Here is a 24,153-nt window from a genome sequence, read left to right on the forward strand (position 1 = left end):
GAGCTCTGACAATGACCGGTTGACATGCCAATGTCAGGAGCTGTGACACGACAACCGACGACCTCACAGTGAGTAGAGAGAGGGAGAGAGAGTGGTTACGAGTGGAATGGAGACGACACAGAGTGAGAGAGCGAGTGCATTTTGCCCACCTTCATGTCATAAACCGCACACTGTCGGTCTCTGTTGTGACAGCAAAGTGAGCTCTCCGGGCCAATCGACTTGGGGGCCAAAGTGGCGACAAGACTTGGCCACAAGCCAGAAGCAGAATCCAAAAGCGGACTCGAGCCGGACTCGAGCCGGAGGCAGCTCTATAGCTTTGAGGCTTTCATATTTTCACCAATATATCATGCTCGTGCCCAGCCCAAAGAAAAGCCAGGGGGCGATGCTCCCACCCCAAACCCCAAGTCGGAATCTAACCGCAACACTAATTGCATTTTAAACGCATTAATTACACACCGACTCTGAGTCTCAGTTTTGAGTTTGCGTGGGGGTTTTGTGGGCTCCTCCACCCTGCATGCACTGCTTCTGAAATTTGCAATCAAAAGTGGCCCGACACGGTCGAATGGCTTCTGTTGCCACCACCGCCGATGCCGCCCGCCTGTTTGCATTTTCAATGTTGCAATTAATGTGCAACCACAGCCGCAACGCCATCACCCATCGAACCTCATCGCCTGCCTGTGGCATTTTAACGACCTCTGCCTCCACATCATGATGGAGCCGCCTCTGCCCATGTCTGTCGGTTTTTCCTGTTTTTTCAATTAGTCTAATGTGCAATGGTTAAGTGATTCCCAAAGCACGTGCCTTGGGTCTGGGATGTTGCCAGTGGCACCATCCTCTCTCTCACTCTATCTTTCTCTCTGACTTTGACATTTGCAACATGGATTTGCTTTTAAGCGTAAATCCGGCGCGTGCGGTTCGTTTGTCAGTCAGAGCCGCCAATTACACAAGCCCCCATATATCCTCTCCCTTTGCCACAGGAAAAATGGGAAATTTATTCGAACTGCAGCTGCATTTCATTTCCGATTTATTTTGGGGCCAGTTGAGGTTTATTCTTGTTGAAATGTGGGCGGAATTTATTGGCTTAAGGCGGGGATTTTCGGTAATTTATTGGACGCAGTGCTGTAATTAAATTTAAATTTAACAACAACATGAAAAGGTGTCCCTTCAGGGTAACTTTTATTCAAAGGATAAATGGCCCCTTCTCCAACTGCGGGTTTTAATCACATTTTCATATTTCATTCATGGTGCTTTCACTTTTTATGCCATGTCTAGCACCTTGGGACTTCACCTATCGGCGTCGGAAACCAATCTGCGGGTTAATAAATTCTCGTTTGTTTGTATGTATGGACTTTTGTCCTTTGTGTTGACCCATTCGGCAACGGTGTCTGATTGCAATTTTGCGCTTTTCTAACATGTGTGTGGGACTGCTACATGGCATTCGTCGTCATCGCCGCGGGTCTCCATTTGCAAACGGCAAAAAAAAAAGAAAAAGAGAAAAAAATAGGGCAGAGTGCCCGTAAAAACAGGGCACGGAACAATATAAAACTGGCAACGACAGCTGTTGCTAACTGCTTTGCCAATGGGAGCGACACAATGCAGTTATAGATTCCCTACTTCGAGCTAACATTTTACGGGGAAAAATATTCCAATATTCCAATCAATAAAATTATTTATGACCTCCTGAAATGCAAATTGGTGTTCAACCAAGCGCAGCGGGTGCCATTCAAATGGAAAGGATCAAAACTTTTGAGCGATTAATTGGGTGTGGAAACATCAGAATTAATTCAGATTAAATCAGGCTTTAACCAGTTGTTATCGGGATGCCCTTTCCGTTTTCCAATTGTCAATTTCAGCCATTAAGCTCTTCTTGTGCGATGGCTGTGTTGTGGACGTGTCACCGAAAATAATCGCATTAAATTTTCGGTTGGTATGTGAAATCGTAAATCGCCCAAAGCTATAGACACAAGCCGCAGCCTCATCTCGAAGGCTCAGCAGGTCGCGCTCTCCAATCACATAAACAAACAGAAACCAAACCGCTAAGACACATGCACAGTGGTCTGGATTATCATGTAAGAAAATGGTTAGAGCCCAGGCTGATAGTCAAATGAAAGGTGAAACGCTTCTTCAACAAGAAGCGAAAGAGTTCCTCTTGAAATATTTGAGGTGCAATGCGAAAATTATTTCTGGGAAGTTGTTTAACTTTAAGTAAATATTTCAGGAGCAAATTTGAAATGTTCTGTAAAGAATTCAAGTGTGAAGAAGCTGACGCACATCCTTGAAGCATACCTGATTATTAAATAAGCGTTTTTGAAGGTAGAAATGTAAAATTTTAAAGTACTTTTAGGGGAAAAGTGTGCACCACTGTGCCACTTCAAACCCAAGGCGACATATGCCAGAATTCATTAGGCCCAAACACCGAAGTGGCGCCCACCCAAATATTCATGACAAGGAGCAACAGAACGGCAGAAGCAAAAGAAGAAGCAACAGCAGCCAAATTACGCATACGCCGCAGTGTCCCCCAGCGAGCACATCAAAACCGTTTTCGTGTCTCTGGCAGAAACACGTCTTCTGTTTATACATACATATACATATATCTGTGTATTCTTAAATATACATATGTATGTATGTGTGTACATATATTTATGTATCTTCCTTGGCTTATTTCTGAGTAAACCCCCCGAGAGACAGACGCACGCTCCCTTGCTTAGTTTTTTTATTATCACCGCAGAGTCAAAGGAAAAGAAGTTTTAAAATTACTTTTGAAATTTTAATAGCCACCTTGGTGGAGAAACTCCTTCGGCTGCTTGACCAAAGTTTGGGATAGTATGGAAATTTCGTAAAACTTTTGCTAAAGTTATTTTAAAATTTCTACATACTTTGCAAATTGCTGTTTTTTGTATGAAAAATGGTTGCCTTTAAGGACAATCGAAACGCTTGGAATGTTTTGAATCATTCGTTTGTATAGTTGTTTATATGGAAATAGTTGTTAGCTTTTGAGGGAAGAACTTTATTGAAAAGTGCAGCATTTTATTTACCCAGAATGATTTTCGTACAATTTTAAGTTTGGGGTGAAAATGTACTTAATTTGAGTCTGAATTGTATGCTGAAGGCTGAGATAAAATGTATATGTACTTAGTTCCAACTTCTTAAGTACTCCATGAATTAGAGAAACACTCCATAATTGCTTCTCAAATTGACTTTATTTCTGCTCACAGTCACAGCCTAATTTGCAAGTCTAATGATTTTTAATTGCTGAAATGAAAAGCACTCGAAAGTAATTTCTATTTATGTTTTATGTGCGAGCAATGCTCATACAAAACGTTTTGTCGGATTTGAAGTCATGCCGCGCATCTACGAGTATTCAGAGTCTTCCAGGAATTGGCCAGGAACAGGAACACGTAAACTCGACCAAAGTAAAGTACTTTGCCAAAGACTATAAACACATTTCCCTTGGCTTCGTTTTTTGGCAACTTTAGTCCACCCCGAGTTGCTTTGTTTTTTTTGTCTGCCACGAAACATTTATATGGCTAAAATGTTATGACTTTTTTTTTCTCTGTATTAAGGTAAATTTCAAAGTTCAAGGGCATGTGTGTGTCAGGATGTGAGGGGACAGGACAGCCTTCAACAGACCTTACGACTGAATACTGAGTACGGAGGACTTGGTAGGAGAGTGTGTTACAATTACCTGACACACACAACAAAAGGTCCTTGTGATTGTTTCTAAATTGTTATACATATTCCAACCGCCAAGAGGTCCTGCCTTCCCACGAACCAACAAAAGAAAAAACTAATAATCCAATGCTTGGCTTTGCATGCTTTTCATTTGGGGTTCCTTTTGAACATGTTTCTTGGAAAGCTAAATAAATGAAAATGAATTTAAAAAGTGTACGATATATGTACATCTGTATGTGTTGTTTAGCTTTGTAATTGAAATTGAATTTGAAAATGCTTTCAACAGAACATGTGACACACATTCATTTATTAATTATGCTTATTCCATAGAAATCTCTCATCAATCTTTGTGGGCTACACCATCCATAGAAGCCACAGCACAGAAGCAAAGATACATATTGCAAACTCTTAATTAAAACCAAAGCCCAACAAACACTAATTGACAAAGAAAATGTCACTTGACATTCAACAAATTGGCTATATTCTTGGTAGAGCATTCAAAACTTTTCACACAAAACTTTTCCGCGACCACGCAATCAGTAGAAGTCTGATCCAAAATTGTTGAATCCAAAGTTGATGTTTGTCAAACAAGAAACAAGGCTGAGAATCCACCATTCAATTATGGAAATATTTGTGATTGTGGCCATAACTTTTGCTGACTCCTCTGGCTTTCTGGGCTCTGGAAATCAATTAAGTTTTGTGTGCAAGCAGAGCAGAGTGAGAATGCTGCGCAATTTGTAAAAAGAACGAGTAATGTTTCGGTGGCAGCAGCTGCTCTGTGGACTGGCAGTGTGGTGCTCCTGAAATTAACAAGAGTCGGGCCCCACACAGCCTCCTTGCATAATTGATGTCGAAAAGGCTGCTTCGATGTGTTTCATGTTCGTGGTGAAGGCAATCAATCAACTTGATTGCTATTACAAATTCCATGCAACAAGAACAAGAAAGGAGCAAGCACTTGAAAATTGTTCGTTAAGTGGAGTGCGTAAATTATTGCTACCACGCCAGAATGTTCTTTGTTCCATCGCCCGTTCCACCCAGTGCCACCCTCCCTTCGATATGCAAATAGTTCAGAGGGTTCACCCGCCCACACAAGAGTACTCTCAAGGTGCCAGTAATTTGAGTTAATTAGCAACCTAATTAGAGTAACCATAAATGCACTTAGACATCAAGGTAAATGGTTACCTTCTGTGCCCCCAAGCCGATTAGCTCATTAAAATCTACTTGTTAGATGCAAACAATAATTGTATTTTGAACTCGAACAAGACGGTAATTAGGATGTGTTTCCATTCAAAAGCCAGACAATGGCATAAAAGAAATAATTTTAGCGTTTTAACTTTCATTGCAATCAATAATTATTTGAAAAGGCAAAGTTGCACAAAATGAAGGAAGCTTTTTTTTTAAATTAAATGTAAATGCAAATACAGAATAAAAAGGAGATTTTCAGCCATTCTTAGATTTACTCATCTGCCACTCAGCAGGGTTTCTATGAGAGCTCTTCAAAAGCATTCCATCAATGCGTATTCGCCACTTTGCACGCCGTTTTGCAGCCATAAAAGCCAATCCTAATGCAATCTGTAAACAACATGTTGTAGAATTGTAACACTGCCATTGCCATTGCCATTGCCAAGTAAGTACAACTGTGAAGCATATTGGCAATCGTCTTAAGGCTTAAACCGCATTGGTAAAGGGATTGTTAACAATGCGCTTACCGCTCGACAAACCTCTTATGGGTGTCGTATCTCTGTATGTCTGCGTGCAGAAGTTTGCGGCACGTGGCAACCAGCAGGTAAGTTGCCGCTTACGTCAGGTCTTAAATGTCTGACACAAAGTTTAAACGGCTTTCGAACGCGAAAGGAGTGTCTAAAATGTCATATATTTACACTCCAGTGCATAGAAATACTATTTTTACGTCGTGGGGGGGTTTTTCTATAAACTGTTTTTCTCATATATGTATATATGTTTATTTGTGTTATTTTTTCCGCGATACTGACGACTGCAACGAGGCATAGGTTTTCATGTTTGCTGTGGTTAACTGCCGCTGACAGGCATTGCCATTGACAGGATACTCGTTCACTCCTTGCGGGCGGTTCTTGTGCATAAAAATTGAAACGAAAAAAACCTCTCTTGCCAGCCATTGTTGTGGGTTTTTCCCCTGCTACGAGTATAAAACTTTAAGCAGCACCAAACAGATAGGGAGTTTCCCACATAAAACTTTAAGCAGTGTGCGGACAGAAAAAGAGTTTCCATGGCTTTAAGAGAATCCTTCAAAAGGAGGGTCCTCCCTTTAGATAACACCTTCACCAATTCCCCGAAGGCTGCTCAGATTTAGAAGCAGCTGATAAAAGACAATAAAAAACGATGATGGGCGTTGCCTTTAGCTAATAACATTTTCCCCAAAAAATGAGGAAAATTAGAAGGAGCAACAGCAAACCTTTTGGCCATTTCCTGAGCACGCGTACCCGCTTGGTACGGCAGATTTATTATTTATATTATAAAGAGATATATAAGGATTTTTTTATAATTGGCCAGGTTCACGCAACGGAAACCCCTACTCGGCGGCTAAACATTCCATTTCCCCGAAGATCTCTCCTCACCCACTCACAGACACACACAAATGGTCTAATTTTTCGCATCAAATGTTGCGCATTCGTGTGAAAAGCTGAAAAAAGGCACAAAATTTAAATAAATGTATAAGGAATACGAGCAGCAGACTCTGTTCGTAGCAGGAGTTTTCCTACTTATGCTAATTTGGCATGAATTTTGCTTCGATTTCTTTTGTTTTTCCGCCTCGGCTTTCGGGGCTTTCCCCATTTTTTTTTGTGATATCGTTTAAATAGAAATAAAGAAAGAAACCTTAAGGTAGACCTAAAGGTGGATCTGGCTTTTCCTGAGTGAGGAATGATGAAAACCCGGAAGTGGCTGATATTTTTGCTCTTACACACATGTTTATATTTATACTTCGTCTTTGACAGCAGCATTTTCTTTTGTTTTGCTTACTTCTCCTGCCTATCACACACACTCCCTTGAACAGGCTGTCGAAGGTCTGCGGCAGGCAAATACAGGTAGAAGTTTGCCAAATTAATAGCTAATAAGTTGAAGTGAAACAGGTGGGCCGAATAAATTGCCAAACTAATTAGGCCGAAGCACCTAAAGCCAAATAAAATATTTACGCAAGGCCAAACATTGTTGTGAAGGACCCAGGACTAACTTTTCGCATTACATTTTTATGGCTTTGTATTGTTAAATTATGTCTAAGAAATATTTCGCGAGTCTGCTGTGTTGGTACCTCTCACTTACCTGAAAACTATGATTTACGTTCTTGATTCCACACTCAAAATAACACAAATCCGATAGGTCAATCTCATCGAAAACATCGCACTGTAAGAAATATATGGAAAAAATTTAGATACGAAAATTTTTATATGAATATTTCGGCAGAAAAGGACAACCCTTTGTCACATAATGAAATATGTTTTTAATTTTTTGTAGAAAAAAAGTTCGTTTGTGTTTCTGCTTCTTTGTTTAGATTTTTGTTCCTCTCTTTCTCTTTCTCTTTCTCTGCGTCTGCTGGCACATAGCCAAGCCCTGAGAAGAGAAAAATATATATGTAAATATCTTCCGTTGTGTCTTCCGACTTAATGGAATGCTTAAAGCTCGCCGCCGGCTATTTTGATGTGGCTCGGAACTCAGACTCACTGACGGCCTTGTTTTTTTCCCTGCCCTGCCCTGGACATGTATGCAGAGCATGGTGGCATCATGCCTTGCAGGTCCTTTAGGAAATTGAAATGTTTCACGCACACACAAAAATAAACATACACATACACAGCAGAGCAGAGCGTTGGAGAGGCCGGCAGATAAATGGATATTTACGAGGCAACAAAAGCCAGCAACAACTGCCATTGTCGACGGACCCAACACATAATAGAAATGTGACAATGGGGAGGCCAGAGAACAAGGCAATACCAACACAGAAACTCAGAACCCAATAGCCAGAACCGAAAACAAAATCCAGTACGTACCCAAAACCAAAGAGAGAGCGCAAGCCCGATCCCCAAGGTTCTCCTATGCTCAAGTAGTTTTTGAACATGCCGAAAATTGGTTTTCTTTTGACTCGTCGAGTGATTCAAAAAGTTTGATTTTGTTTGCGGCCCCCAAGGTAACAGAAGAAGACCCTTCACAGCAAGCCACTGCTCGAAGGTAAGCAAACAAGTTTTATATTATTTTTGTACATTTCTGTTATTTATTTTATTTGCCTCAATTCCCACACCAATTAATATTGGATGATTGTTTGTAGAAAACGAAAAACTTTAAGTGAGGTTAAAATCAATTTAATATTGCGCAAAAGCCATGTGTGTGTGTGAGTCGTCCTCCACTTGAATGGCCTGTCTGCCGCCGTGTAAAAGTATCACTAAGCACAAGGTATCTCTGTCTGTTCCGTTTGTCTGTTTTTCATATCTGTGTGCTCAGCCTTGGCATAATTTATTCATGGGAAGGTAGCTCTGTGGCGCTGTGTGGACTTCCTGGGTGCGCTGGTGTTTTTGCGGAATTATGTCAGTGGCACATTGCGAGACTCTAGACTTATTATGACACCTAAGTACTTCAAATTCCGTCTACATTTCGTGAAATTTCAGGTATTCGAGGTTGCGGCATTATTCTGTTGTGTTTCTGGGTTTCCCGTTGAATGGAAGGGAACCCTAATACCTGCCACAAATCCGTAATAAGTTGCTTTGGCGTATAATTGATTGAAAATACAGCCATCACTCAAAGTCCCGGAGTGGATGTGTACATGCATTTGCTGTCCGAGCTGGAGGGAGCAGCTTAAACCGCCAGAGTGAGCATTAAAATAATTAAACTTATACATAAGCAAACCAGCAAACGCAAGGACTTGTACACACACTTATGAAAGTATGTTTGATTGAACGTACGTGCACAGGAAATGGGGGAATATTACCAACCATAATCTCGTCTGAAGGATGTGCTTCTTCTTCGCAGCGGTGGCTGTCAGGGCAGCAATCGTTAAAAATCAGCAAGGATTTCGAGTACTTTCAGAACTCAAATTGTTCGCCAGGTCTCCTCCATTTTGAGCTTGAACGTTTGTTGGCTGCTTTAATACACTTTGCAATGGATTCAGTGATTTTTTTATAGAACAGGTAAGGGTCTGCATTATAAAAAACCTGTATCTCCATAGCCGATTTAATGTGGAATGACTTCAAAATGGTTTCCAGCTCTCATGGAAAGAATGATTACTCTTTTCAGAACTTAATTTCAAGTGTATCTAAATCTTCGACAAATCTTCCTTTCTTGCCACTCTCCCCAATATCTGTGTCGGCTCTCAACAGTCTCTTCGTTTTCCTGTTTGCTCCGCGTTTTCCGCACTTGTTAAATTAAGTGAGCTCCAGACATTTTCCGCTTGAATGGATATCACAAATCTTTAGCCTGCCTCCGCCACAAGCGGCGCAAGTCTTTCCCTTACCGAGATCTCATTAAAAGCCCAAAAACGGAAAGAAATATTTGTTCAGCTCTGTTCTGTTCTGTTCGGCTGCGTGTATGTTTGTTTGTACATTTGATTATATTCGAGTGTGGAAAATCAATAAAATAATTATAAAAGCAAACTGTAAGAAGGCCGTTGAAATTTTGAGTGGAAAAATACAACACACGTTTGGGGAAATTAGGGGAGAATATTTCGTGTTGTGTGTTTTGTCTGGTTTCCTCTGGGGGTCAATCACAGACATCACATTAAGGAAAATTGCTAATTATACCCGGTACTCGAAGAGTAAATAGGGTATATTGTATTTGTGCACAAAGTGAATGTATGTAACGCACAGAAGGAAACGTTTCCGACCCCATAAAGTATATATATTCTTGATCAGCATCAATAGCCGAGTCGATTGAGCCATGTCTGTCTGTCCGTCCGTCCGTCTGTCCGTCTGTCCGTCTGTCCGTCTTGTTTGTCGGCTAGTTCTCAGAGACTATAAGAGCTAGAGCCACCAAATTTTGGCTCCAGACTGCTGTATGCTCACACTGAAACCAGTGTATTTCAAAAATGAGCCACGCCCCCTTCCGCCTCCGCAAAAGGGCGGAAACCTCCCAAATCGACAATTTTAAAGATAGAAGAAAACTAAAAACGCCATTCCGTAGGGAATGACCATATCTATCAGATCACGAATTGGGATCCGATTGGACCATTATTATAGCCAGAATGATTAATTTGCAGTAGCTAAACCCAGCAGCGCATCTTCTTCATCACCCCCCTTTTTACTGACAATTCCAGAGACCGATAATCAAAGTGCTAGAGACAATAAATGTACATCCGATTTGCAAGTAGGAGAGCGAGTCATAATCCACCAACACCAAGAATCCAATTGTCTTTCCTATTCACTCATATAAGGAAAGAAGAACGAGAGAGCTCAGTCTTGTGTTGTTTTACAGTTACTTTCTAGTCACACGAAAACCAGAGAAAAGCAAAAAGAAGAAACGGCGCATTATGTGTTGTAACTCCCTTTACAATTTTTTACCAACACCAAGAATCCAATTGTCTTTCCTATTCACTCATACAAGGCAAGAAGAACGCCAGAGTTCAGTCTCGCATTGTTTCGCCGTTCTATGCGCTCTCGCTCTCACACGAAAACCAGAAACAACCAAAAAGAAGAAACGGCGCATTATGATGGTTTCTGTATAACAAATCTTAAATGTAACTCTATTCAAAATTTCCACATTTTTCTAAGCATTTTCCGAACGAGATCACGTGAAAGAAATCTTTTCCGGGACGATTTATTTCATTTTGATTCAAGCCTGCACTCCAGCAGCGCATCTTCTTCTTCTCTCCCCTTTTTACTGAAAATTAGTCAAAAGCAAAGAGAGTTTCGGCTTGCACCAAATTCCAGAAACGGAAGGTCAAACTGCTCTATACAATAAATGTGCATTCGATTTGCAAGTAGGAGAGCGAGTCAAAAGCCACCAACAACAAGAATCCAATTGTCTTTCCTATTCACTCACACAAAAAAAGAAGAACGAGAGAGCCCAGTCTTGTGTTGTTTTTACAGTTACTTTGCTATCTCACTCTCAAACGAAAGCCAGAACCAAAAAAAAGAAACGGCGCATTATGATGGAATCTGGAAAACCAGAGAAGGAAACCGTGACGATTTATTTAAAAAGAAGACAAAACGGCAAATGCAATGATGGTTTCTGAAATCATAACTAAATCTTTAAATGTAACTCCTTTACAATAAATTTTCGAGTCAAAAAGTAGGAGAGCGAGTCAAAAGCCACCAACACCAAGAACCCAATTGTATTTCCTATTCACTCATACAAGGCAAAAGAACGACAGCTCAGTCTCGCAATCTTTCGCCGTTACTTTGCTCTCTCGCTCTCAATGTTTTCTTATTCTTTCTCCTCTTCACTTCCTCATTAGCTAAATGTAAAGAGAGCGCAAATCCCATGCAAAACGTAGATTCACCCTACACTGATCTGGTCTGGTCGGCTAGCTCAAAATTCCAGAGAGCAGTAGGCCCAAGTGCACGTCACAATATATATGCATATTGATTTGAGAGTAGGGGAGCGCGGCCCAAGCCACCAACACCTACGCAGTTTACTTTGTTTTGCAGCTTCCTCCTCCCCACTCAGTAGTTAAAATTTGTCAGCGCGTTCGGTCCGGTACGGATTCGGTCCGCGAAAAATCGAAAAAATCGGGCAAAATCGGGAAAATAAGGGAAAATTCGGGGAAACTAAACGGGAAAAAGTATCGTGCAGTATGTGCAGTGTACAACAACAAGTGTGTGTTAGTGAAATCAATAAAAATCAAGATCATTTGCGGAGGAGCACAGCAGCGAGGCTAGAAGCAGATCGTCGATGGAAATATGCGGCAATATGTGAAAGTGAAGTGTGTGTTAGTGAAGTGAAATAAAATATGGTGAAATGGTTGAACATTTTGTGGACAAAAATGCGAGATCATATGTGAAATATACGAAATATGTGAAAGTGAAGTGTGTGTTAGTGAAAAGTGAAATATGGTGAAATGGTTGAACATTTTGTTGACAAAAATGGGATCAAAAATGCGAGATGAAGTGTGTGTTAGTGAAATATGGGAAATGGAGCGTTTAATGGGCAAAAATGCGAATCAAAGGCTAAAAGCAGATCGGCAGATCGGCGTTGGAAATATGCGGCAATATGTGAAAGTGAAGTGTTAAATGTGTTTTTTTTTTTCGTACAAATGTATGTACATATGTACGTACATAGAGCTAAAATGTTCTAAATTTGCACCAAGGGCTTGCAATGTGTGTGTGTGAAAATGTGCCAAAAAGGCGTGAAGTTGTCCCCTCCCTTTACCGTGCAGTCATATAAAAGCGCAAAAAAAAAAGAATAGGCGCAAAAGCAAAGAGAAGAGCGAGTGTCAGCGCTCTCATTTCAAGTGTCCCCTAATAGGGTGAGGCAACCCAATTCGTGCCAGTCTGACTCTCTCTCGTTTAGTGTGTGCGTACGAACTTCCGTCCCAATGCCTCACCTTAAATTCATGTGCCCATCTGTGCTCTTATTAGAATCTCTCGCTCGATCCCGTTACATTTATTTTGTTTCGTTCGTTTCGTCGTATCGTCGCGCGGGTTACGTATGCATGTGTGTAAAGAGGACAATAAGTGCTTCACGGCACATGCGAAAAGAAGAAGCGCAATGAGGAAAAAGAAGAATGTAAAAGGCAAGTGAAAATTGATGTTTTATGTTTGCTTTACAGTTTATACTTTGTTTTCGCAAATGCTCGTATATTTTTCTCAGTGACGATCATTTTTTTCCTTTACTTATTTTTGTTTTGTTTATTGCCGTACCCTATGGCTTTACGCTCTCGAAATTAACCAAAAACAATTCTCCTTACACTTGCACCTCTCGATAAGTGAGTGTGGGTGCACGCAAAGGCAGTTTTTCTCTCCTTGCATAATTTTTATACCCGGTACTCGAAGAGTGAATAGGGTATTTTGTATTTGTGCACAAAGTGGATATACATATGTAACGAAGGACACGTTTCCGATCCCATAAAGTATATATATTCTTGATCAGCATCAATAGCCGCGTCGATTGAACCATGTCTGTCTGTCCGTCCGTCCGTATTGTTGAGCGCCTTGATCTCAGAGACCATAAAAGCTAGAGCTACTAAATGTTGCATCCAGCCTTCTGTATGCTCACACTGTTATAAGTGTATTTCAAAAATGAGCCCCGCCTCCTTAACAAAAAACGCCATTCCGTAGGGAATGACCATATCTATCAGATCACCAAAATGGGATCCGATTGGATCATTATTATAGCCACAATGGAGAAATTAATTTTCAGTGGCCAAACCCACCCCGTCCCGCAGCATTCACACTCTGCTTCGCGCTGTTTATGGCCTCTGCCCCCCATCTCTGCCGCTGCCTCTGCCGCTGCCTCTGCCGCTGCCGCTGCCTCTGCCGCTGCCTCTGCCGCTGCCTCTGCCGCTGCCTCTGCCGCAACTCTGCAGTGTGTGTCTATAGGGGAGGGTGGCGAGCTAAAGGAGCGTGTTGGCGTGAGTAGTGTTGTTGATGTAGATGACAGATGAAGAAAAAATGTAAAATTTGACAAATAACCGCTAAAGTGCAGATGTAGTACTGAGTGCCGGGTATAAAAGTTGTGACGCGTAAGAAGCGTCTCACACGTCCCTTCTCGTTTTCTGTGTTATCGGCTTCGGGCTTCGGTTCCCCAGGCATTAACCCAACTTTGATTGCATTATACAGAGATTTTTGTTGAAGAAAAACTGCCTCAAATAATCATTAATTTGCGCACTTTCAAGGGTTTTATTTTTTTGGGTCTCTGCCACCTGACGCACAAATACTTTTCCTTTTCTTGCTTATTTACTCATTTCCTTTGCCTTTTCTTTTGGTTTGTGTACAGCTTGCAGAAAAGTTTTTTGTTGTTGCTGGAGGCCATTCATATCAATTTCTTGGCATTACTTTCGTCTTGTTTGTTGGGTGGAGGGAGCGACGGGTACGCTTGGCCATTTTTTGCACGGCAAATCACTTAATGGCAAAAAAAGATCTGGCAGTCATTAGAATTTAGTATATTTGCGCCTACGAAACTGCTGACTCGTTAAGCCTCCAACTTATTGAACACCGTTCTCTGTACAGATTTGTGCAGGTTACTCAAACTTTAAGTAGGACAAAATCAGATAAAAACTTCACGAGAAATTTCTTGAAAAATCTCAGAGCAACCCCATTTCAATATAGATATCAGATTGATGGGTAGTCCTCCAAATGCATCTCCTTTCCATCTGACTTCCGTACTTTCTGCCATTCTGCGTAGTTCCCTTTTCTCTCTGTCGATAAAGTTGTTCCTTTCGAAATGCCACTTCGTGCAAAGTTTTCTTCGCAATTGCATTTCAACTATTTTCAGTCGGCTGAAAACAAGGCAAACATTAAAGACATTTGCGCTATGACTTTTCCAAAGTCCATTTTGCATCTTTCCACTCGGAGGAAAAGTTTTCTCTAAGACAAATGTGGGAAACATTTGCCTGGCGGACTCCCAAATGGGACAGGGACATGCCCTGGCCATGGCCCCCTCTCTTGTACTTTGTAATGATGGCGGGGTATAATTTGTATTAAATGGCTTTTGGCTACCCTTCAAGGCACATTTTATGGGGTACGAGATTCTCTTTTGGTGGGTAGGTGGACGGTGTCGTGTTGTAGGTGTCTGCGGGGGCGTGCCACGTTTCATTTGGCGTGTCGGAGTTGAGCAGCTTGAAAATTTTGACATTTTAATGGCATAACTTGGCGGCCGCACCCCCAAAAATACTCAAATACACCACACCCATTCACTCCCATCCACTCACATTCACTTCCAGTTGCCTTCCCAGACCTCGATCCAAATTCTAGTTATTAATGTGCCATAACATCGGCGGCCCAGCCATCCCCTGCTGTGTTCTGCCGACCCAGGCTCCTCACATTTAAATACTCGCAAAATGTTAATGTCCCTGAAAGTGGCTGGTCCTTGCTACACACCACCTTCCTTTTTGGGCCTACCCTTGATATACATTTACTATATTCTAAATAAAGCATTGCCGCTGGTGCCATAAATTACCATCTCAAGACAAAATTCTATTTTAATGGAGAATATGGGACACAAATCAGAGCCAGGCCCCAAGCCTTCGGGTAAACTGAATATTTGGGATTAGAAATTTTGGAATTTGTAATCAAAACTTGGTGGTTCCAGTGGCTATACATTATTGATTGCTCTAATAGGGATACAGTGAGGGAAAAAATCGGAAACAAATAATACTTACTAGGAAATAAGTTCAAGAAAAGATGGTTAAATTATTAAAAATAGCAAAAAGTATTATTCTGAGCCTTCTGGGAACACCAAGTCAATAATAAATTATTGTTTTGAAAACGTTTTTCCTTCCAGTGAACACATATTCACGCCTTATGGAGCGCCTACCATATCACTTGTGACCCACTCATTGCGAAATGAACATTTTCCCCACTGTATGCGTTTCTCTTCTTCTTTTTTTAAACAAAGCCCCAAGCCCCAGCCAGCAATTAGAAGCATTTAGTCTTGTTGTACGTACTGGGTGTTCTGGCTGGGGGTATGTGGCACAGAGGGACCTGTACAGGGCACAGTGCCAGCTGTGTAACCTACTTTGAGAGCCTGAGAGCAATTTGTCACGGGGCTCAGAACGAGACGGCGATGGCGGCGGCGAAACAACTGCTGTGACCTGATTCAGGACCACAGATGGCGGAACATAGGAGTTGTTCCTGCACCTCCACTGGCAAGCGACAACCGACAACCGACTGGCTGACAATAATTGTGATTAATAGCAAAGGGGCGTCATCAGCGAATATCTTTTTGGAGGCCATTCCGATTCGATTCGATTCGCTAAGTGGCGGTATTGTGGCTCAAATTCAGGCATTAATGACAGTCACACACGTTAAGTATACGCCTCGCAACAAAAACACATTGTTACAATGTAATGCTGATGAGTATATACATACATACATATATTGCAAAAAAGAAGAGGAAAAAAAGAACAGCAGATCCCTTTTTTTATTGGAATTTATTGGCTTATCCTCTAGCAGACCGCAGATATGTTTTCCATCCATTTGCATTCACATTCTAGTGGCCCATAAGGACTATTGTAGTACATTCAACTTTTGGTTCTTCAGTTTCAGAAGAAAATGCTGCATAAATAACACTTAAGAAGTGCCCGGCAAGGCAGCAGCCAGAAAAAGAAGACATTTAAGCTACCATTTGAGTGCCTCATATGTTTTTCGTTTGTCTTTTCGGCTCTTGAAATGCAATAAAATGCTCGAATGCTTCCATTATGATATTTCTCAAAAGGATTCCACTTGATTTGCGTTTTAAAGAGCTTAACAATGTTTGCGGTAAAATAAAAAATGTGAGAAAATGTTTTATTATATGAATTTCAGAGCAGAATATGCAAAATAAATACTAAAAGTGTTTGCTGCGAATTTAATATATTGAAGAACTTCCAAAAAATATACTTTAATGTGTGTATTTTATTGTTGCAAAAAGGCTGAAAATTAATTTGCTAATTGATTTCAGGGGGTTGAACATATCACTTACATATGTATATGTATACATATTTGAATTTACATATTTTCCATATAACATTTCCCCACCAACAAAAACACACACACATAAGGCTGTGTCGTGATTTATGCAACATAATTTATGAGTTTCATTTTTATGTTTCAGGAAAAAAAATCACAGGATACATGAGAGAGGGAGTGGAAAGTAAAGCATTTTTCGTGGGCTTCTGGGTTTGGTTTTTGGTCCTGATTCTGGTTCTGACGACCAAAAACCCACATGACCTCGTTTCGGGTTTGATAAAATGATGTTTTCCTTCACAGGGGCACACACACACACACACACAGACAGTCAGAAAGAGAGGAAAAGAGAGACCCAGGGACTGGGAGCTTGATAAAAACCAAAAATGTTTCCGGCCAAGATCCGTCGGCCCGACAACGAGACACGGTTTTTTTTCCTGTGTGTCCAGTGCGGGTCTTCCTGACAGTGTTCTGCCTATATGAGGCTTATCCCCATGGAAAGGCATTCCAGTTTCTCTTTCTCTGTGCCTTATCCGCATGGACCATATCCTCCCTCTTTGGAGCCTATCCTCATGGACAATTTCCTCCCACTATGGCTTATCCTCTTTGATACGTTTTTCTACTCGTATGTTCCAATGTTCTGGGACACTCGCACAGCTCTTTGCTCCGCTCTGTGCTTCCTTCTCTTGGCCAGTCTGCATTCCTTCACTCTAATAAATGTGAATTAATTTGTACTACAAAAAAATGGTAGAGTCTTTTTTGTGCCTTGCTGACTGTGGCACAACTCTGCACATTATAAATTAAACATTTACGTTGACAGTTTTTTTCTGTCCCACTTCCACTTAATCTAAAACATGCATAGTTTGCCGACAGTAAAAATTATATGGTGCTCTGTGTACTCAAATAAATTATTCGCTAGACAAGTGAAAAAGTTTAAGCAAGGACCAGGACCGTGCAAGAGGACCTCCAACTTTTTGACAGCATACGAAATAATAGTAAATGATGCTTTTGGGGCCCTGCTGGGCTTTTCGGGACTAAAAACGGATGAACTTTTCTCTACGTTAGGAACTTTATCAATAAACGATAGTGTTTTGCAAGCCAATAATTTGGTCAACTTTAGCTGACATTGAGGCATAAAACACTTAAAACCAGACGACATGTTCATAAAAGCTCAAATAGAGGGCGGGCGGTAAACAAAATTATACTCAATATCGAAATCAGCAAGAAAAGAGCATGAAACCGAAGGTACTGTTACACTGAGAGAAATATTTTAGTTCTTTGACATCTTTACACATTTTTCTAAGGCTGTGAATATGTTTTCTCAAGACCGCATTCAAATTCTGCTTATTTTAGGCAATTTTCAATCATTTCAAATGGGAAACTTAGTTTTAGTATTCGATTTATTTGTCCTGCCTTCCAGTGTAATGGCTAAAAACCCACCAACGAGCACGAGTCTCCTTAATGCCGTTGAAAGATTTATATTTTGAGCGTAAATCCTCGCATAAATGTTGATGCCACGTAACCAAAAAGTGTGCCGCACATCAATTTGGGAATCACGCGCCCCCGAGCGACTGCCAACACCTTTCTATGTTGGTCCGCAGAAGGTCCATTCCACCCAGAGTCATTTACCATTTTACAGAGGTCCAGAGAGATAGTGGGGGCTCAGTGGCAGGATCAGCGAGGTGTTAATGATAACTTGCTCCATTTTCTGAATGTACTCTGGCAGTAACTTTGTGTGTTGTGTTTTGCGGCAAAAGTTTTTCTATGCTCAGACTATGTATCTTGTTTATATTTTATTCTATGCTTGTTTTTGCTGTGGGAAAGCTTTAAATTAAAATCCTTGCTTCATGTTGCATGGTAAACCAGTTTTTCAATATCCATGGCAGCAGCAAAATGAGTTTATTTTTTTGGTTTTGTTTTTAGGGTGTTTTAAAAGTTGCGTGCCACAAAAGCAGAAAGTTGAACTCACAAACTGTGAGTTTGCATTAGATTCTGGACATAAATTACTTGCTAAATTCGGTTTGGGCAACGATCCCCTCATAAATTTAATAAATAAATTGAGTGTCGATGAAATTTCAAACTTCAAGAGGCAGCAGAAAACTCAACTTCAGTTTATTGAATGTTGTCGACAGAAATTTGATTGATTTACGGACTCAAGGCTCAATCAAAAAGTTAGCCAGCGTCTGGTCTCATCTTTCGTTAATAAAATTTATAAATCGAATCTAGTCCACAAGTTGCTTGCACTAAATGGCCGTATAATTGACACATTACCGAACCGAATCGAACCGGACCGAACTGAACTGAACCGATAGATGAATGCTGCCTGAAGGCCGAACGCTGGTCTCAAGTGTCACTCACTAAATCATTTATTTAACAGCCTAGAAAGGAGATTTCCTTGGCAACGCTCTGGCCGGAAATTTCAGCTGGCTTTCAGCTCTCTCACGCCCCGTGTCATGCGGTTGTCATGAACTCCAACCCCCCGCCCTAACAAATGTCACACAAAAGATTCCCCATTCCCATTCCACTTCTCTGAAAAAAGGGAAAAGTCGCCTTTGTTGTATCCCCATTTCTTTCATTACCTTTTTGGTGGCTGAATGCCAACTTTTGTGTGGTGGGAAGAGGCCGGTGGAAATTGTCTTTGGCTGAAAAGTTTTTGTGCCTAAGCATTTTGTTGCCGCACGAGTGCCCGACGGTACCCAAGCCAAATGAGGGGTAAGAAAGTTGTTTCAACCTTTCCATCTTGTTGGGTTTTTCGGTTTTCGGACAAAGTAAATGTATGCCGTTTTGCTTTATTTAAAATTTTGGTTTTGTATTCATTTAAACGTGGGTTCGGAGTTGGCTGAACGCTTATGCTTTTTTATAGAATATTTCAAAGAAAGTTTTGGGCCCAGCGAAAACTGCACAGATAATTATGATACTTTAATTTTATAAAAGGAAATATATAAAATAAGACGAACCCTTTTAAGGTAATATCTCTTTACGGATGAGCTATTAGCCTTGGCGCCTGAGGCTGTAGCAGCTCTCTCCCACTCATTGAATTGAATTGTCTGGGAATGTTTTTTGGGTGTAGCAGAAATTATTTGTGAAAAATTCGCGGCACCTTTTGCGCCCGGAGGCTTTTCTCTGGCTATCAATTAAATATTCATGCGCCCGACTTAGCCCTTTTGGTTTCCAAATGAATCAAATATGGAATGGTTCTCTCACAACAAAAGATTCACTGGCCGTAATTGCTTTCCATTTACGTAGATTCTTATCCGCTGCGGGCTCTGCTTGGGTGCCTGTCCGCCTGGGATTGGTGGACAGCCGAACTAATGCGCTACAATAAATTTAAGACCCGCACAAAAGACAATGACCTCGGATTGGAGATGGCTGGGCCCAGCTCCGTGACCAGAACCAGAACGACGCCGATGATTGAGTTGCTCTGGGCTCTCCCCGTTGGCCATTAATCAAGGTGAAATGTCAATTTGGTCGAACATAACTCAAAATGCGATTGGTAATGGGAATGTCGGGACTGGTAGTCGCTTGCTCCGACGGAAATGTTAATAGAACACCTCTGACTTTGCCCCAAGCAACCTTAAAAGTTACGTGGGGCCATGGCGCCGGAAGTCTCGCATTTAAGAAAGTGCATTCGGTGGGGCTGTGGCTTTTGCGGTGGCTGCGAGAACGTTTCCATTTCCGTTTTAGCCCCCAGGTAGATGGCTCTCTTACATTTCCTTCCATTCCCTTTTTGGCCTTTGGCTGGTGCTTGGCCCGGAGTCCCCTCTGGTCTGCTGATGGCATTTGCCGCGGCGTCTCCAGTTGGCCTTTCGGCTTCTAATTGCAGTGAATGATGCGCTGGATACTTGAGTGGAACAAATGAATTTCTAGCTGGTTGGCAGGAACTAAGTAGTGCATGGGTTATGCTATGACCGCATTTGGTTTCAATTTAGTTTGTGTCATCGCTGATATTGTATAAGTTTTTCCTCAGCACTTTTCCCGACCACTTTTCCTCGCACACAGAAACACATGCATAGAGAGTGTTGGCAACACTTCAGCATCAACGTCACGGTGTCTCTGTGGGTTTGGTTTCAGCCACGTTTTGTACTACATTTAGTACGCTTGTTAGCTTAATGCACCCTTGAGGCCTGAGGCATACTCTTGCTCCTCCGTCGTGAGGGTACAACCCCCATAGACTTGTCCTCCTCCTACTTCTATTAGATGTCATCACCGCTGACGTTCCCGTCGTATGCATTTCATTTAAATAAATTTATATGCGCAGGAAGCTGCTGGCTTGAGACGCACCCGAGCTCGAAGATTTTCCACTAACGTGTTGGTAGAAATTTATGAAACTAAAATGGAAAATTCTCTGTCTTAAATTTGCATATGAAACACACCAATTTTTGAAAGCTATGTCACTTAAAGCAATTGATAATCGATTGTTAGCGCAGAAATAGTACCGCATTTTCGAGAAGATATTCTATGAGTTTACTCTCAAGATAAAGCTGCTTAGGAACTCCTGCTTGCCTCTCAAAAAAAAAAAACGCAGACTCGCAGTCTCCGTTCGTTCCTAGGGGACTGTGTGTATTCTGTTCCAGGAAATAGAAAAGTTTTCCCAAGTTGGTGTTGCGGGCTGCATACAAACAGGAGATTAGGCGACCTGAGGCATTTAGCGTGAGGCCTCAGACGCAGATGTTGACGACATAAATGACGGCTAAGACTCCTAAGACGTTATGACGGCCAGCAAAGGGAGGATAAGCGGAGGAAAAGTGGAAGTAGCATGACCAGGGGCCATGGCAATTGACCGGACCCAAGAATTAATATCATTTCTTTGACAATATATGTGCGTGAGGGTGGGTTGGTGTGTGTTGGCATTGTGTAGGCATTGACGATACAACGTGTGGTATGCGTAATATTTCAAATGGGGAATTAAATTGCTATGTGTCCATTGTCCCCAATATCCAAAGCTCAATGCTCAATGTTCGTGTCGTATTTATTTATTTGATGGCGATCACATTAATTCGACAAGTTCTGCCACTGGCACGTCATCTCAGACTCTCGTGTTATTCTGCTGATTTGTTTCATTTGCGCTTGAATTCATTTGTTCCTTTGATTAAAATAATAAATTTGACACGAAAAAGAAAAGGTGGCCTGACGCATCTATTCATGTGTGTCTGCCAACCAAAAAGCTCAGCCACTTCCTTTTCAATTCAGTTGTAAAATCACCCATGACAAATATGAAATTAAGATAAGAACACAAGGCACCCAACAACGACCCTTCCATGGCAAATTGCAAGCATCGTCATCTTTTTCGCCGAGGGTAAAGAACCTACTATCTCTTGTCACGTAGCACTCAATGACGGAAGAAATGTAGAAATAGATGTACTCCCAAGGCCTTTATTCCGTTCACGTGCAACAAATGAACAAGTTCATTAAGTGCAGGATGTTGTATAAGGAGCGGGAGCCGGAGCAGTGCTAGTGCCGCTGCGGGTCGATGTTTATGCAGTCATTAAAGTCAATAAAGAGCTCTACGGCGCATATGCAAAATGAGTAGGCCCAGGAGGAGCATACGAGAGGCCCAGAAGAACGCATGCGAGCGGCGACGCCACATTTATGTTGATTAAACTAGCGCCAGCTGCCGTCCCCGGCAACTGGAAGGCATCATTCGAGACTGGCATCCACATCAGTGCCAGGATGCCTGATGAGAACAAAGGGAATGGGGCTGCGCCTGCGGAGGGTCCTGGGAATCCCAGCGCCTACATCCTCTTCCATCTGGTTGACACTTTTCATTTGGCTGCAGCCTTTCATGGCAACGCACTGGCAATGCTCTCTTCTTCTGAGTGACAGTTGGAAATTGTTGAATGTCATGGTTACACACTCGCAGCAGATACTGTATTAATGCCTGCCCGGCCTTGGCTTCTGAGCCGGTCTATTGTTGGATATTGTTCAATTGAAATGTTGAATAAAACTAAAACTGAGCGTCCGAAGGTAAATGTTTATTCAAAATCACTTGAGCGGAATTAATATGAATTTATTGTCACATTTTGTGCACACATAATCCCCCCAGCAGTGTTCTGTTTATGCAGTTTGTCAAAATAGTATCACATGTGGCCGCTTTTATTGTTTTACAGACAACATTTTGCAGACCCACATCAGAATATTGATTTTGCCCTTTCTGGCGAAATAACCGAATCCTTAAAAGTTGCCCCCCCTCCGCCTTCTTTTGTGTTGTATTTGGCACGTGACTTTGTAGCCCTTGAGCCCATGTGTGACCTCATTTGTGTTTGATTTCGGGTTGCTCGAGGGCGGCGGGCTCATGTGTCCATAAATTAACCAAAAGAAAAAACCTTTTCGAAAAACTAAGCCTGCAAACTATGCATCAGCTAAGGCCAGCTGAGATCGTACGAGAAGAACTCCGCCCACAGAACATGTGCAAATAATATGCAAATTGACATACACGAAAAGTGTGTTCAACAACTGTGCAATCTCTGGTTTATTTAGTTGATTTCCAGTCCGTTTAGTCCACTGTCTGCAGCAGTGGTAGCGGCCCAACATTTAATTAAAATGTTCAAGTAGAGAAAACATTGCTCAATGTTTGCTGCAAATGAATACAAATTGGCATCTTCAATTCATTGCAATAATTACCTTGGAGATTAATGCAAAGTGCTCGAGATATCTGCAGCTACTTATGGAACTGATGATGCACACACTTTGGATAACATGTAACTGACAGCCCCCTAATACATGCAAATGCGTCTGTGTTTTTCGACCTCCATTGCAGGCCATCATATATTTGACCTCTGTGGCTAATTTTAGAGCATGAAAATGTTATCCCCCGCTTTTTCAGCTTATGAAAACTTAATCGCCTCTGCCCCAAAAAAACGGAAACTCGTACTAAGAGGTAAAATTGTCAGACTGGCTACTGACGTCATTCGGAAATTTTCGTACTATTTTCATTTCATTTTCATTGAATGTATTTTTGTGGGAATTCGCTATTGCATTTTTAAATATGTAACGATTGCCGCTGATTAAAATGTCGCCTGTTACATGTTCATTGAATAATTCAATTACAAAATGGAACGTTATAAGCCGTTGCAACAACAGGATATATACTAATTTATGATTATTTTACTGTTCAATTTTTGGCGATTGAAAAATCATTGAATGCAAAGGCTGGATGTTGCGTATAAATTATGCAGCTAAACAATAATTCTTTTATTCGGAAATAGCTATTGTCTCACTGATTGCACCACATAAAATAGTTTCAAGAAATAATTTATAGTTTAATGCTTCTTAAATATTTAGGAATAAAATGCTATCAGTTCGTCATGCAACTTTTAGTAATGGTTTGGCATTGAATGCAATTGGATAAATGTTTGTTTATAAAATGCCAATACATTGCATGTTTTGCATAACTTTAAACACTTAACTGGAGCGAATTTATTTTCCTAATTATTTGTTGAAACAAGAGAAAATTTGTGCATAGCATTATGATTCGTAGCATTGACCATGAAGTTTGATCCATTATTCATATGAATATGGGAATTCTAATGAATTTTGCAAAGCTTTCTCTTTGGATATAAAATCCTCTACTCATCCTTTATGCCATTGTTTCAGCAAATTTCTCCTGGGATTGTCGGGATGTTTCATTTCATTTTTCTCTTCATGCTTTTGGGTATAACAATAAAATCCAAAAATGATTTGGCAAATTTTATTGCTGAGAGATCCCAACAAAAATTAGCCAAGTCTCAGAAAGGAAGAGAGAGAGAGTCAGAGAGAGAGAGAGAGATGTAAGCGGCACACATGCACGTAAGTCCTGCCTGAAAGAGGGAATCTAATCTGCTTCGACAAAACACCTGGGCACAGGACACGAAGAGGCCAACGACATGGCAATGTGCTCATTGTCCGACGGTTACATTACATGCTTTCAGGAGCAGCAGAAGAG

The 24,153-nt window shown here is 41.3% G+C and overlaps 1 protein-coding gene across 1 annotated transcript in view; it reads right to left on the minus strand.

Moving 5' to 3' along the window:
- LOC117897105 (diacylglycerol kinase eta) overlaps positions 1 to 24,153 on the minus strand; it is a 44,797-nt gene that overhangs the window by 10,877 nt on the left and 9,767 nt on the right. The window contains 1 exon segment of the mRNA XM_034805750.1: positions 6,970 to 7,050. Within this exon segment, the coding sequence (XP_034661641.1) occupies positions 6,970 to 7,050 (81 nt within the window).

The sequence above is a fragment of the Drosophila subobscura genome, chromosome O, assembly GCF_008121235.1.
Source record: "Drosophila subobscura isolate 14011-0131.10 chromosome O, UCBerk_Dsub_1.0, whole genome shotgun sequence".
Lineage (NCBI taxonomy): Eukaryota > Metazoa > Arthropoda > Insecta > Diptera > Drosophilidae > Drosophila > Drosophila subobscura.